The sequence below is a fragment of the Pongo abelii genome, chromosome Y, assembly GCF_028885655.2.
Source record: "Pongo abelii isolate AG06213 chromosome Y, NHGRI_mPonAbe1-v2.0_pri, whole genome shotgun sequence".
In the NCBI taxonomy this organism is placed as follows: domain Eukaryota; kingdom Metazoa; phylum Chordata; class Mammalia; order Primates; family Hominidae; genus Pongo; species Pongo abelii.
The window spans coordinates 50,717,300-50,729,732 of NC_072009.2; the positions used below are offsets into that span (position 1 = coordinate 50,717,300).

General features: G+C 33.8%; 1 protein-coding gene across 1 annotated transcript in view; it reads right to left on the reverse strand.

Annotated features, from left to right (window-relative positions):
• Positions 1–347: 347 nt before the first annotated feature.
• The window catches only part of LOC129053304 (deleted in azoospermia protein 1-like), a 66,889-nt gene continuing 54,803 nt past the window's right edge, over positions 348–12,433 (reverse strand). Inside the window, exons 25-29 of the mRNA XM_054545373.1 lie at positions 10,747–10,836; positions 8,348–8,419; positions 5,921–5,992; positions 5,132–5,166; positions 348–411 (exon numbers count right to left, since the gene is read on the reverse strand). Coding sequence (XP_054401348.1) covers positions 348–411; positions 5,132–5,166; positions 5,921–5,992; positions 8,348–8,419; positions 10,747–10,836 — 333 coding nt within the window. The remainder of the gene's footprint in view (positions 412–5,131; positions 5,167–5,920; positions 5,993–8,347; positions 8,420–10,746; positions 10,837–12,433) is intronic.

Genomic DNA, 12,433 nt, shown 5'->3' on the forward strand with positions numbered 1-12,433 from the left:
TCTCTACTAAAAATAGAAAAAAATTAGCTGGGCGTGGTGGTGGGCGCCTGTAGCCCCAGCTACTTGGAAGGCTGAGGCAGGAGAATGGCATTAAGTAAACCCAGGAGGTTGAGCTTGCAGCTTGCAGTGAGCCTAGATGGTGCCACCGCACTCCAGCCTGGGTGACAGAACGAGACTCCGTCTCAAAAAAAAAAAAAAAAAAAAAAAAAAAATTCCTCTAAGAAATCTCAAAATACATGTACCACAAGGAAAACAGCTAACTTGAGAGGGAACAAGTGGGCTTTTTAATTATGCATACCATTCCTTTCATACCTTGAAGTAGTCATCTTGAGTAACAACAGAATTTATCAGTCTGCTCTCTGGATTAAACAGACAAGATACCACCATCTGTATGCTTCGGTCCACAGATTTCTGAAACACACAAGTTTTCAGTAATGTAAAGACAACTCGTTCTTTCACTCGCTCTTAATAAGGGTGTGTGTTTCTTTTATTTTGATGGTTTACTGAACATATTAGTTTATTTCTAAAGAAACGCAAAAAATGCTAAAAGAGGCTGGCAACAGTGGCTCACACCTGTAATGCCAGCATTTTGGGAGGCCGAGGCAGACAGATCACCTGACGTCAGGAGTTCAAGACCATCCTGGCCAACACGGCGAAACCCCTTCTCCACTACAAAATACAAAAATTAGCTGGGTGGCGGGCGCCTGTAATTCCACCTATTCAGGAGGCTGAGGTAGGGAGAATTACTGGAACCTAGGAGACGGAAGTTGCAGTGAGCCGAGATCACACCACTGCACTCCCAGCCTGGGTGACACCGGAAGACCCTGTCTCAAAAAAAAAAAAAAAAAAAAAAAAATTCATAAAAATGTGACTTGTAATTCCTACCACATATCCTCAGTATGTAAGTTTTCTGACAAATCAAAGAATTATTTTAGAACCTTAGCGATACAATACTGGTTTAAAAAGCTCAGTTTGTTAAATCCCTAAGTGAACTCCAATGTTTCAAGAAAAAAAAAAAAAAAAAAAAAAACTCAGGACAAAACCTGCCAATTACACTGTAAGAGTATGTTTTAATATTTATTCACTATTTAAAATCCAATATCAAATCAAGGAATTTACACTCCAATGGGATTTCTTGGGTATTATACCTATTACCAGTACATCAACTACTTCCACACTCCCACCTATTTAACAGAACATATGTGATGCAAGAGTGACAGTATTGTTATTACAGAAATTTGCAGTAATGATAAAAAACAGAAACAACGCTGTCTACTTCAGTATTTGAATAATTACTCCTGACTTCACCACTGTTGGAAACTTCTGCCACATATAATGTTATGGATAGAATGCTTATTTAAATAATATTTTTCACTGCTTAAGATCAAAACTGTGGTAAAAGAAAAGGGACATGTAATTCATACGAATTCTTCTTTTGAGTAGAATTCTAGAGGAAACCCTCCCATAGCATTCTTCCAAATCATATTAATACAGTATTTATTAAAGAATGGCTTTTTAAAATTAGTGGAACTGAAATACAGGAAACGACTGCTGAATCAGAAACTTTATGTACATACTGAATATTTGGGGTATCTGAAATTTCAACAACCTTCACATTAACTTCTGAGTATCGGTCCATTATTTAAGCTCCGTGATTTATGGCTAACATCTTAAAATTTGGGCAAAACTGTTTGCTTCTCAAAAAAAGTTATTAAAACTAGAAAAAAACACAAAATACATATTTTAAAAAAATTCAAAGTTAGATGTTTGCCTTCCTTCTGTGGGCCATTTCCAGAGGGTGTGGTAGCTTCATGAATTGAGCATTCATTTGGCACAACATCACCTCCTGTTATCAACTTCTCCACAGTGATAGTTAAGAGCTGAATAAGGCCTATATTTAAAATAATGAAAGTGTAATTAAACAGATACACAGATACGTTTAAAAGCTACTTATTTATTCCTCAAAAAGGTGAGCTGGTATCAAAAGTTTCAACGTAGGTTGTGTTGAAATTCAATTGGGCTACTTCAGAAACCTTGTTTTAAACGAAAAGTCGAAATACATTAAGGCAGCCTTTGGTTTTAAAATCTCTTCCAGGCATCAACATAATCAGAGGTAGAAGGATTCTAAGAAACAAAGGTAGTACGGGAGTGTTTGAGAATTTTAACACTTATTATATCCTTCAAATATCCGGTCGTGATGTAAGACAGCAGCTCTGGTGTATTCGAGGTAATACTCTAATTCCTCTTTAAGAGGAATTAATAGCAAAACGTTTTATTCCGATTCCTCTTTAAGAGAAATTAATAGCAAAACATTTCGGTTTCTCTTCAACAAATTTTTTATGGCTAGTAAAGCCAGAGGCATATTCTAGGCAGATACATGCTAATTCTAAAGCCAAGTTAATACTACCATTCCTGGATTATATGGTCTATCAACAAGTAACTGAACACTTATCATTATGTGGACCAGCTACTGTTTCAGCACACAAAAACCTGAGAGACAAAAAGGCACTGTTGCTCCCATGGGAGTTTACAATTGGGTTAAAGTAACAAAACATAAAACATTAATATAAAGAACCATTTAAAAATATCTATAGGCATATATGGCATAGAAAAAAAAGTCAAGAAAGATGAGGAAGTCTATGTTTCATTAATTTCACTTTACTCCATAACCCCTTTAGCTCCCCAACAGGCCACTATGGTGGCATCTTTAAAAAAAAAAAAAAAAAAAAAAAAGGAAGGAAACCAAAACTATTAAAATATTCTTACACATTTTAAAACACTCATGAGATACACAATATTGAAGCACTTATCATGCTGGCTCCTTTGTTACTAAAATGAAAGAAACAGAGTAGAAAAAAGAAGTACTTATGTTTCTAACCCCTGACGTTCTTGTTACTTTTATATGTAAAACCTCGCCATTCTCCCAATTTTCTGGAGTTGGCATTGTGGAAATCTCAAGGATACGAGTTCTTTCAATTTATTACTTATCACCATAGATATGATTATGGGTCACAGATATAGTCACATCTATGAAAAGAGGCCCAGAGAACTACTATTATGAAGCAGCAAACTAAAATAGAAATATAATTGGAATTCTGTGCTCTAAGAATGGGATGATAATTTTATTTCACTCTATCTCCCTAAACAATTGATGAAAGTCAGTCTGGATGTTTCAGCTATTTGACAGTGAAGATGAAAAACTACATGCTGAAATACAGATGGGGACAATGAATCTCAGAAAACTGTTTTACAGAGAATCTCAGAAAACTGTTTTACAGAAAAGTTATCGCTAACTATATTCCTGTCACAATGTTAATCCATTACTTCTAAATAATACAGAGGGCTTCATTCTAGACCAATTGCAAGTGTTTTCCTAAATTTTAGGTACACTTCACTAGTTTAAAATGACACACTATTCAGGAAATTTGTATAAACAACTTAAAGGGCTCAACAGTATCTGAAAATAAATCATTTTACTCCCTCTTCAGTTACCTGATAATTATATACAGGCAACTGATACCCAGTGGTGACCTGACCTGGTGAATCTGGGTAAGATATGTCTGAAAGTAAGTTTACAGAAAGAATGAATACGGTAAAACATCTTTTTAAATTAGAAAGAAATATTATTCCCAAAATTTAAAAAAAAAAATGAAAAACTTTAAAATATTTGTTACTTTTCTAAATACAACAATGCGGAATTCTAAATGAATGAATCACTTTAGGAAGAAAGAAATATTCTCTATCAAGTGCTAAGCCCCTTTGGGTGGGGCAGGGGAACACACAAATGACAAAAGTAGTGACTATTTCACCAAGCAAAGTTTACCTAACTTACACTGTCTACTTACGCCCACCCAGAAGTTATTTCTTACACTGCTGATAAGGCTCCATTAAGACAGATGTCAATGTAAGTTAAGTTAATACATTTGCTATTTCTTTGTCAATATACTTCCAGATAGTTTTGTGTTTGACAATACTACACGGTAATATGTAGTTCTCCTACAGATGTTATGTTTTTTTCTGTACTTCATTTCGAAAAACTAAGGGCAGTATACAATCCAAAACTGGAGAAGGACAGTACAATGTCTTATATGTTTCAATAAATACTTATTGTTTGAAAACATATAGGAAGCAGCATACATGAATACACCCAGATTCAGTAACGGCTCACTGTAAATGTTAGAAACAAGTAGGGCTTTTTCTCTAGCCATTGTTCAGAGAAGAAAAAAGAAGAAGAGGTATAATCCTACACATTTCAAGTACATGCAGAATGTCAATAAATGAGAGACACTGAAGAACTATTTCACTACTATTTTGTTACTTTATTTTCCATCAAAGAAAATGTCTTTTCAACTAACACATAAAGAGAATGGACTAAGAAGAAAATAAACGTTATTTATCACCAATAAGTGATAGAGTATGTCAAATCCTACTTTAAATATCAAAGTAATCAGGATCAGAGAAATTACATGCCAGAAATTCACAGGATTTATAGGTATAGTAAATGACATCAGAAATCTATACATTCCAGAACCAGAATATACCCAGAAGTCAGCAGTTTATATGAGGTGGCATCTGGAAATCATTGCAAGTAAATAAGAGCTAGATTAATCGCTATCCTTAAAGAATAAACTAGGCAGAAACATCAGAACAGCTGCTTTCTAATATTTTCGGAACTAGGTATAAGGGGGGAAAGAAGCTCAGGTGTTTTAGAGGTAATACTCTTTTTTATTCCTACTCTTATTTAAGAGTAATTAACAGCAAAACATTTCTGTTTCTCTTCAACAAGTTTTTTGTGGCTGGTAAAGCCAGAGGCAGACCCTAGGCAGATACATGCTAATTCTAAAGTAACATTAATACTATCTTTCTTAGATTACACAGTCTATCAACAAGTAACTGAACACTTATTATGTGGACCAGCCACTGCTTAAGCACACAAAAACCTGAGACAGAAAAAGGCACTGTTGTGCCCATGGGAGACTGCAACTGGGTTAAAAAGAAAGTAACAAAATGTAACACATTAATATAAAGAACCATTTAAAAATACTTATAGGCATATATGATATGGAAAATAATCCAGAAAGAACAGGAAGTGCATGGTAGGCTAATTCACTTTACCCGAGGTACAACCTACCTCCTTTGCTCCGCAACAGGCCACTGCAGTGGCATCTTAAAAAAAAAAAAAAAAAAAAAAAACAGGAAATCAAAATTACTCAAATATTCCTAAACATTTTCAAAAACACATGATATATATAATATTGAAGTACTTATACTGGCTCCTTTGTTATTATAATAAAAGAAACGGAATGGAAAACAAGAAGTGCTTTATGGTTCTAATCCCTGATATTCTTGTTACTTCCACATATAAATATAAAACCTCACCTTTCCCCCAATTTTTTGGATTTGGCATTGTGGAAATCTCAAAGATGTTACTACTTTCAATTTATTATGACAGATATGATTATTGGACATAGATAGAGTCCTATCTACTATGAAAAGAGAACCAGACAACAACTGTGGTGAAGCAGCCTGCTAAAATGAAACTATAATTTGAATTACGTGCTCTAAGAATTGGGTAATAATTTTATTCACTCTATATCCCTAAAAAATTCATGAAAGTCATTCTGGATGTTCCATTCAGCTATTTGACAGCAAAGATGAAAACTATATCCTGAAATATAGAAGGGCCAAATCTCAGAAAACTCTTCTACAGAAAAGTTATTGCCAAGTATAGTCCTGTCAAAATATTATTCCATTACTTCTAAGTAATACATAGGTCTTCATTCTAGACTTATTCTAAGTGTTTTCTTAAATTTTACCTATACTTCACTAGTTTAAAATGACAAACTATTCAGGAAATTTGTATCAACAACTTTAAGGCCTCGATAATATCTGAAAGCAAACATTTTACTCCTTACATTACCTGATAATTATATACAGGCAACTGATATCCAGTGGTGACCTGAATTGGTGAATTTGGATAAGCAGGAAATGCCTGAAAATAAAGGTTACAGAAAAAAATGAATACGGTAAACCGTGTTTTAAAATTAGAAAGAAATACAATTACCAATATAACAAAAATATGAACAACTTTGAAACAGTAATTGTTTTTCTACGTACAGCAATGCAGATTTCTAAATGACTGACTTTATAAAGAAATAAAAATTCTCTTGTCAAGTGCTACCCTTTGGGTGGGGAGGGGGAAGAGACAAATGACAAAAGAAGTGACTATTTCACCAGCCGAAGTTTACCTTATATATATCGGGTACTTATGTTCACCCAGAAGTTATTTCTTACACTGGTGATAAGGCTCCATTAAGACAGATTGCAATGTAAGTTAAATTAACACATTTGCTATCTCCCTGTAAAAATATTTCTAGACTGTTTTGTATTAGACAATATTATAGGGTAACATGTAGTTCTATAGATGTTATGGCTTTTTCTGTACTTCATTCCGAAAAACTAAGTGCAGTCTATAATCCAATAGTGCAGAAGAGAAAGTATGTCTTGTATGTTTCAATAAATTCTTATTGTTTGAAAACATACAGGCAGCAGCATACATGAATACACCCAGATTCAGTAATGGCTCACAGTCAATGACACAAACAAGTAGGGCTTTTTTTCTAGCCACTGTTCAGAGAAGGAAAAAGAAGAGGTATACCATACATGTTTCAAGCACGTGGAAAATGTCAACAAATTAGAGACACTGCACAACTGGTTCACTATTATTTTGTTACTTTATTTTCCATCAAAGAATATGTCTTTTAAACTAACACATAAATAAAATAGACTAAGAAGAATACAAACGTTATTTATCAACAGTAAGTGATAGAGTATGTCAAATCCTACTTTAAATATCAATGTAAGCAGGATCAGAGAAATCAGATGCCAGAAGCTCACGCGATTTACATATATATATATCAAACCACATCGGAAATCTACCCATTCCAGAACCAGAATATATCCAGAAGTCAGCAATTTACATGAGGAGGCATCTGGAAATCATTTCAAATGAAGAGTAGCTAGATGAACTGCTAAACTTACAGAAGAATAAAGTGGGCAGACACGTAAGGAGAGCTGCTTTCATGCACTTTAGGAACTGGCGATAAGGGGGGAAAGCAGCTCAGGTGGTTTAGAGGTAATACTCTTGTTTATTCCTATTCTTATTTAAGAGTAATTAACAGCAAAGCATTTCTGTTTCTCTTCTACAAATGTTCTATTGCTGGTAATGCCAGAGGCAGATGCTACACAGATACATACTAATTCTAAAGCCATGTGAATACTACCTTTGATTATATAGTCTATCATTATGTGGACCTGCCATTGCTTAAGCACATAAAAACCTGAGAGCAAAAAAGGCACTGTTGCACCCATTGGAGTTTATAATCGGGTTAACAAGAAAGTAAAAAAACAAATAAATAAAACATTAATATAAAGAATCATTTAAACATATTTATAGGCACATATGACATGGAAAAAAATCAAGAATGAACAGGAAGTGTACGTTTGGCTAATTCACTTAACGTCAAGTACAACACAATCCCTTTGCTCTCCAACAGGCCACTATGGTGGCATCTTTAAAAAAACAAACAAACAAACAAAAAAAAACAAAAAAAAAACGGACACCAAAACTATTAAAATATTCCTACACATTTTCAAAAACACATGAGAAACACAATATTGAAGTACTTATCCTGCTGTCTCCTTTTTCACTATAATAAAAGTAACAGAATGGAAAACTTAAGTACTTTATGTTTTTAGTCCATGACATTCTTGTTACTTTTATATATGAAACTTCACCTTTTTCCAAATTTTCTGGAGTTGGCAATGTGGAAACCTCAAAGATAGTAGCTCTTTCAGTTTGTCACCATAGATACAATTATGGGTCACAGACATAGTCCTATCTATGAAAAGAGATCCAGAGAATTACTACCGTGAAACAGCCAGCTAAAATGAAAATATAATTGGAATTCTGTGCTCTAAAAAGTGGATCATAATTTTACTTCACTCTATCTCCCTAACAAAATTCAGCAAAGTCAACTTTGGATGTTTCATTCAGTTATTTGACAGCAAAGATGAAAACTACAATCCAGAAATGAAGAAGGGGACACCAAATCTCAGAAATCTGTTCTACAGAAAAGTTACTGCCAAGTATATTCCTGTCAAAATATTACTTCATTACTTCTTAATAAGACAGAGGTCTTCATTCTACACTAATTCTAAGTGTTGCCTTAAATTTTAGGTACACTTCACTAGTTTAAAATGACAAACTATTCAGGAAATTTGTATAAACAAGTTAAAGGCCTCTATAATATCGGAAAGCAAATCATTTTACTTCCTCTTACATTACCTGATAATTATATACAGGCGACTGATATCTAGTGATGACCTGAACTGGTGCATTTGGATAAGTACGATATGCCTGAAAATAAATTATACAGAAAGAATGAATTAATAAGGTAAAACTTTTTTTTTAATTAGAAAGAAATATTCCCAGTAGAACAAAAATATGAAAAACATTGAAATACTAATTATTTTTCTATACACAACAATGCAGAATTGTAAATGACTGACTGATTTATGAAGAATGTATTATTCTCGGTCAAGTCCTACGGTTGGGCGTGGAGGGGGAACAGACAAATGACAAAATAATTGGCTATTTCACCAGGCAAAGTTAACCTTACTTATATTGTGTACTTATGCCCACCCAGAAGTTATTTCTTTCACTGGTGATAAGGCTGCATGAAGACAGAGTTCAATGTAAGTTAAATTAATACATTTGCCATTTCGCTGTAAAAATGCTTCCGGACTGATTTGTGTTTGACAATACTATAAGGTAATATGTAGTTCTACAGAATTTACGGCGTTTTCCGTACTTTAAGTTGAAAAACTAAGTGCAGTATATAATCCAATACTGGAAAAGAGAAAGTATAAAGTCTCATATGTTTCAATAAATACTAATTGTTTGAACACATATAGGTACGCAGCAGGCATGAATACACCCAGATTCGGTAATGGCTCACAGTAAATGTTAGAAGTAGGGCTTTTATTCTACCCATTGATGAGGTATACCGCACGTGTTTCAAGCACAGGGAAAACGTCAACAAATGAGAAACACTGAATAACTATTTCACTACGATTCTGTTACTTTATTTTCCATCAAAGAAAATGTCTTTTCAACTAAGATATAAATAAAATGAACTAAGAAGGAAATAAGCGTTATTTATCACCAATAAGTGACAGAATATGTCAAATCTACTTTAAATAGCAAAGTAACAAGGATCAGAGACACTACATGCTAGAAACTGATGGGATTTACAGATATCTAAAACTATCAGAACTCTACCCATTCCAGAATCAGAATATATCCAGAAGTCAGCAATTTATATGCAGAGGCATCTGGAAATCATTTCAAATAAAGAATAGCTGGATTAATTGCTAAACTTAGAGAAGAATAAAGTAGGCAGACACATGAGAAGAACTGCTTTCAAATATTTTAGTTACATGGGGGAAAGCAGCTCAGGTGTTATAGAGGTAATGCTCTTTTTAATCCTACTCTTCTTTAAGAGTAATTAACAGAAAAACATTTCTGTTTCTCTTTATCAAATTTTTTATGCTTGGTAAATCCAGACGCAGATTCTAATCAGATACATGCTCTTCTAAAGCCAAATTAATACTACCGTTCTTAGGTAAAGCCACATTAGGACTACCTTTCTTACATTAAATAATCTACCAACAAGTAACTGAACACTTGTCATTACGTGGATAAGCCATTGCTTAAGTATACAAAACCTGAGAGAGAAAAAGGCACTGTTGCTGCCATGGGAGGTTAAAAAGAAAGTAACAAAACGTAACACATTAATATAAAGGATGATTTAAAATATTTATAGGCACATACGACACACAAAAAATCAAGAAAGAAGAGGAAGTATATGTTTCACTAATTCGCTTTACCAGAGGAACAACATAACTCCTTTGCGCCCCAACAGGCCAGTGCAGTGGAATCTTTTTAAAAAAAAAAAAAAAAAGTAACCAAAATTATGTAAATACTCCTACACATTTTCAAAAACCCGTGAGTTACATAATATTGAAGTATTTATCATGATGGCTCCTTTGTTATAATGAAAGAAACAGAATAGAAAAAAAGAAGTACTTTAGGTTTCTAATCCCTGAAGTTCTTGTTGTTACTTCTACATGGAAAACCTCAATCTTCCCAATTTTCTGGAAATAGAATTGTAGCATCCTCAAAGATATTAATTCTTTGAATTTGTTACCAGACATATGATTACGGGTCATAGATAAGACTTGTTATCGTTGAAAACAGACCCAGAGAACTACTACCATGAAGCAGCAAGCTAAAATAAAAATACAATTGGAATTCTGTGCTCTAAGAATTGGGTAAAGCTTTTATTTCACTTTATATCTCTGCAAGATTCATGGAAGTCAGCCTGGATGTTTCAGCTCTTTGACAGCAAAGATAACAAAATACATGCTGAAACAAAGACGGAAACACAAATCTCAGAAATTGTTCTACACAAAAGTTATTGCTGAGTACACTCCTGTCAAAATCTGATTTCATCACTTCTAAGTAACACAGAGGTCCTCATTACACGAATTCTAAGTGATTTCTTAAATTTTAGGTACATTTCACTACTTTAAAATGACAAACTATTCAAGCAATTTGTATAAACAAGTTGGAAGGCCTCAATAGTAGCTGAAAGTAAACCATTTTACTCCCTCTTCAATTACCTGATAATTATATACAGGCAACTGATATCCAGGGATGACGGAATTTATAGATGTAAATTGACCTGGTGAATCTGGATAAGTAGAATAAGCCTGAAAATAAAGTTGACAGAAAGAATGAATTAATACGGTAAAACGTTTTTTTAAATAGAAAGAAATACAATTCCCAATATAACAAAAATATGAAAAACCTTGAAACAGTAATTGTTTTTCTACGTACAGCAATGCAGATTTCTAAATGACTGACTTTATGAAGAAATAAAAATTCTCTTGTCAAGTGCTACCCTTTGGGTGGGGAGGGGGAAGAGACAAATGACAAAAGAAGTGACTATTTCACCAGCCAAAGCTTACCTTATATATACCGGGTACTTATGCCCACCCAGAAGTTATTTCTTACACTGGTGATAAGGCTCCACTTAGACAGATTGCAATGTAAGTTAAATTAACACATTTGCTATCTCCCTGTAAAAATATTTCTAGACTGTTTTGTATTAGACAATATTATAGGGTAACATGTAGTTCTATAGATGTTATGGCTTTTTCTGTACTTCATTCCGAAAAACTAAGTGCAGTCTATAATCCAATAGTGCAGAAGAGAAAGTATGTCTTGTATGTTTCTATAAATTCTTATTGTTTGAAAACATACAGGCAGCAGCATACATGAATACACCCAGATTCAGTAATGGCTCACAGTCAATGACACAAACAAGTAGGGCTTTTTTTCTAGCCACTGTTCAGAGAAGGAAAAAGAAGAGGTATACCATACATGTTTCAAGCACGTGGAAAATGTCAACAAATTAGAGACACTGCACAACTGGTTCACTATTATTTTGTTACTTTATTTTCCATCAAAGAATATGTCTTTTAAACTAACACATAAATAAAATAGACTAAGAAGAATACAAACGTTATTTATCAACAGTAAGTGATAGAGTATGTCAAATCCTACTTTAAATATCAATGTAAGCAGGATCAGAGAAATCAGATGCCAGAAGCTCAGGCGATTTATATATATATATATATCAAACCACATCGGAAATCTACCCATTCCAGAACCAGAATATATCCAGAAGTCAGCAATTTACATGAGGAGGCATCTGGAAATCATTTCAAATGAAGAGTAGCTAGATGAACTGCTAAACTTACAGAAGAATAAAGTGGGCAGACACGTAAGGAGAGCTGCTTTCATGCACTTTAGGAACTGGCGATAAGGGGGGAAAGCAGCTCGGGTGGTTTAGAGGTAATACTCTTGTTTATTCCTATTCTTATTTAAGAGTAATTAACAGCAAAGCATTTCTGTTTCTCTTCTACAAATGTTCTATTGCTGGTAATGCCAGAGGCAGATGCTACGCAGATACATACTAATTCTAAAGCCATGTGAATACTACCTTTGATTATATAGTCCATCATTATGTGGACCTGCCATTGCTTAAGCACATAAAAACCTGAGAGCAAAAAAGGCACTGTTGCTCCCATTGGAGTTTATAATCGGGTTAACAAGAAAGTAAAAAAACAAATAAATAAAACATTAATATAAAGAATCATTTAAACATATTTATAGGCACATATGACATGGAAAAAAATCAAGAATGAACAGGAAGTGTACGTTTGGCTAATTCACTTAATGTCAAGTACAACACAATCCCTTTGCTCTCCAACAGGCCACTATGGTGGCATCTTTAAAAAAAAA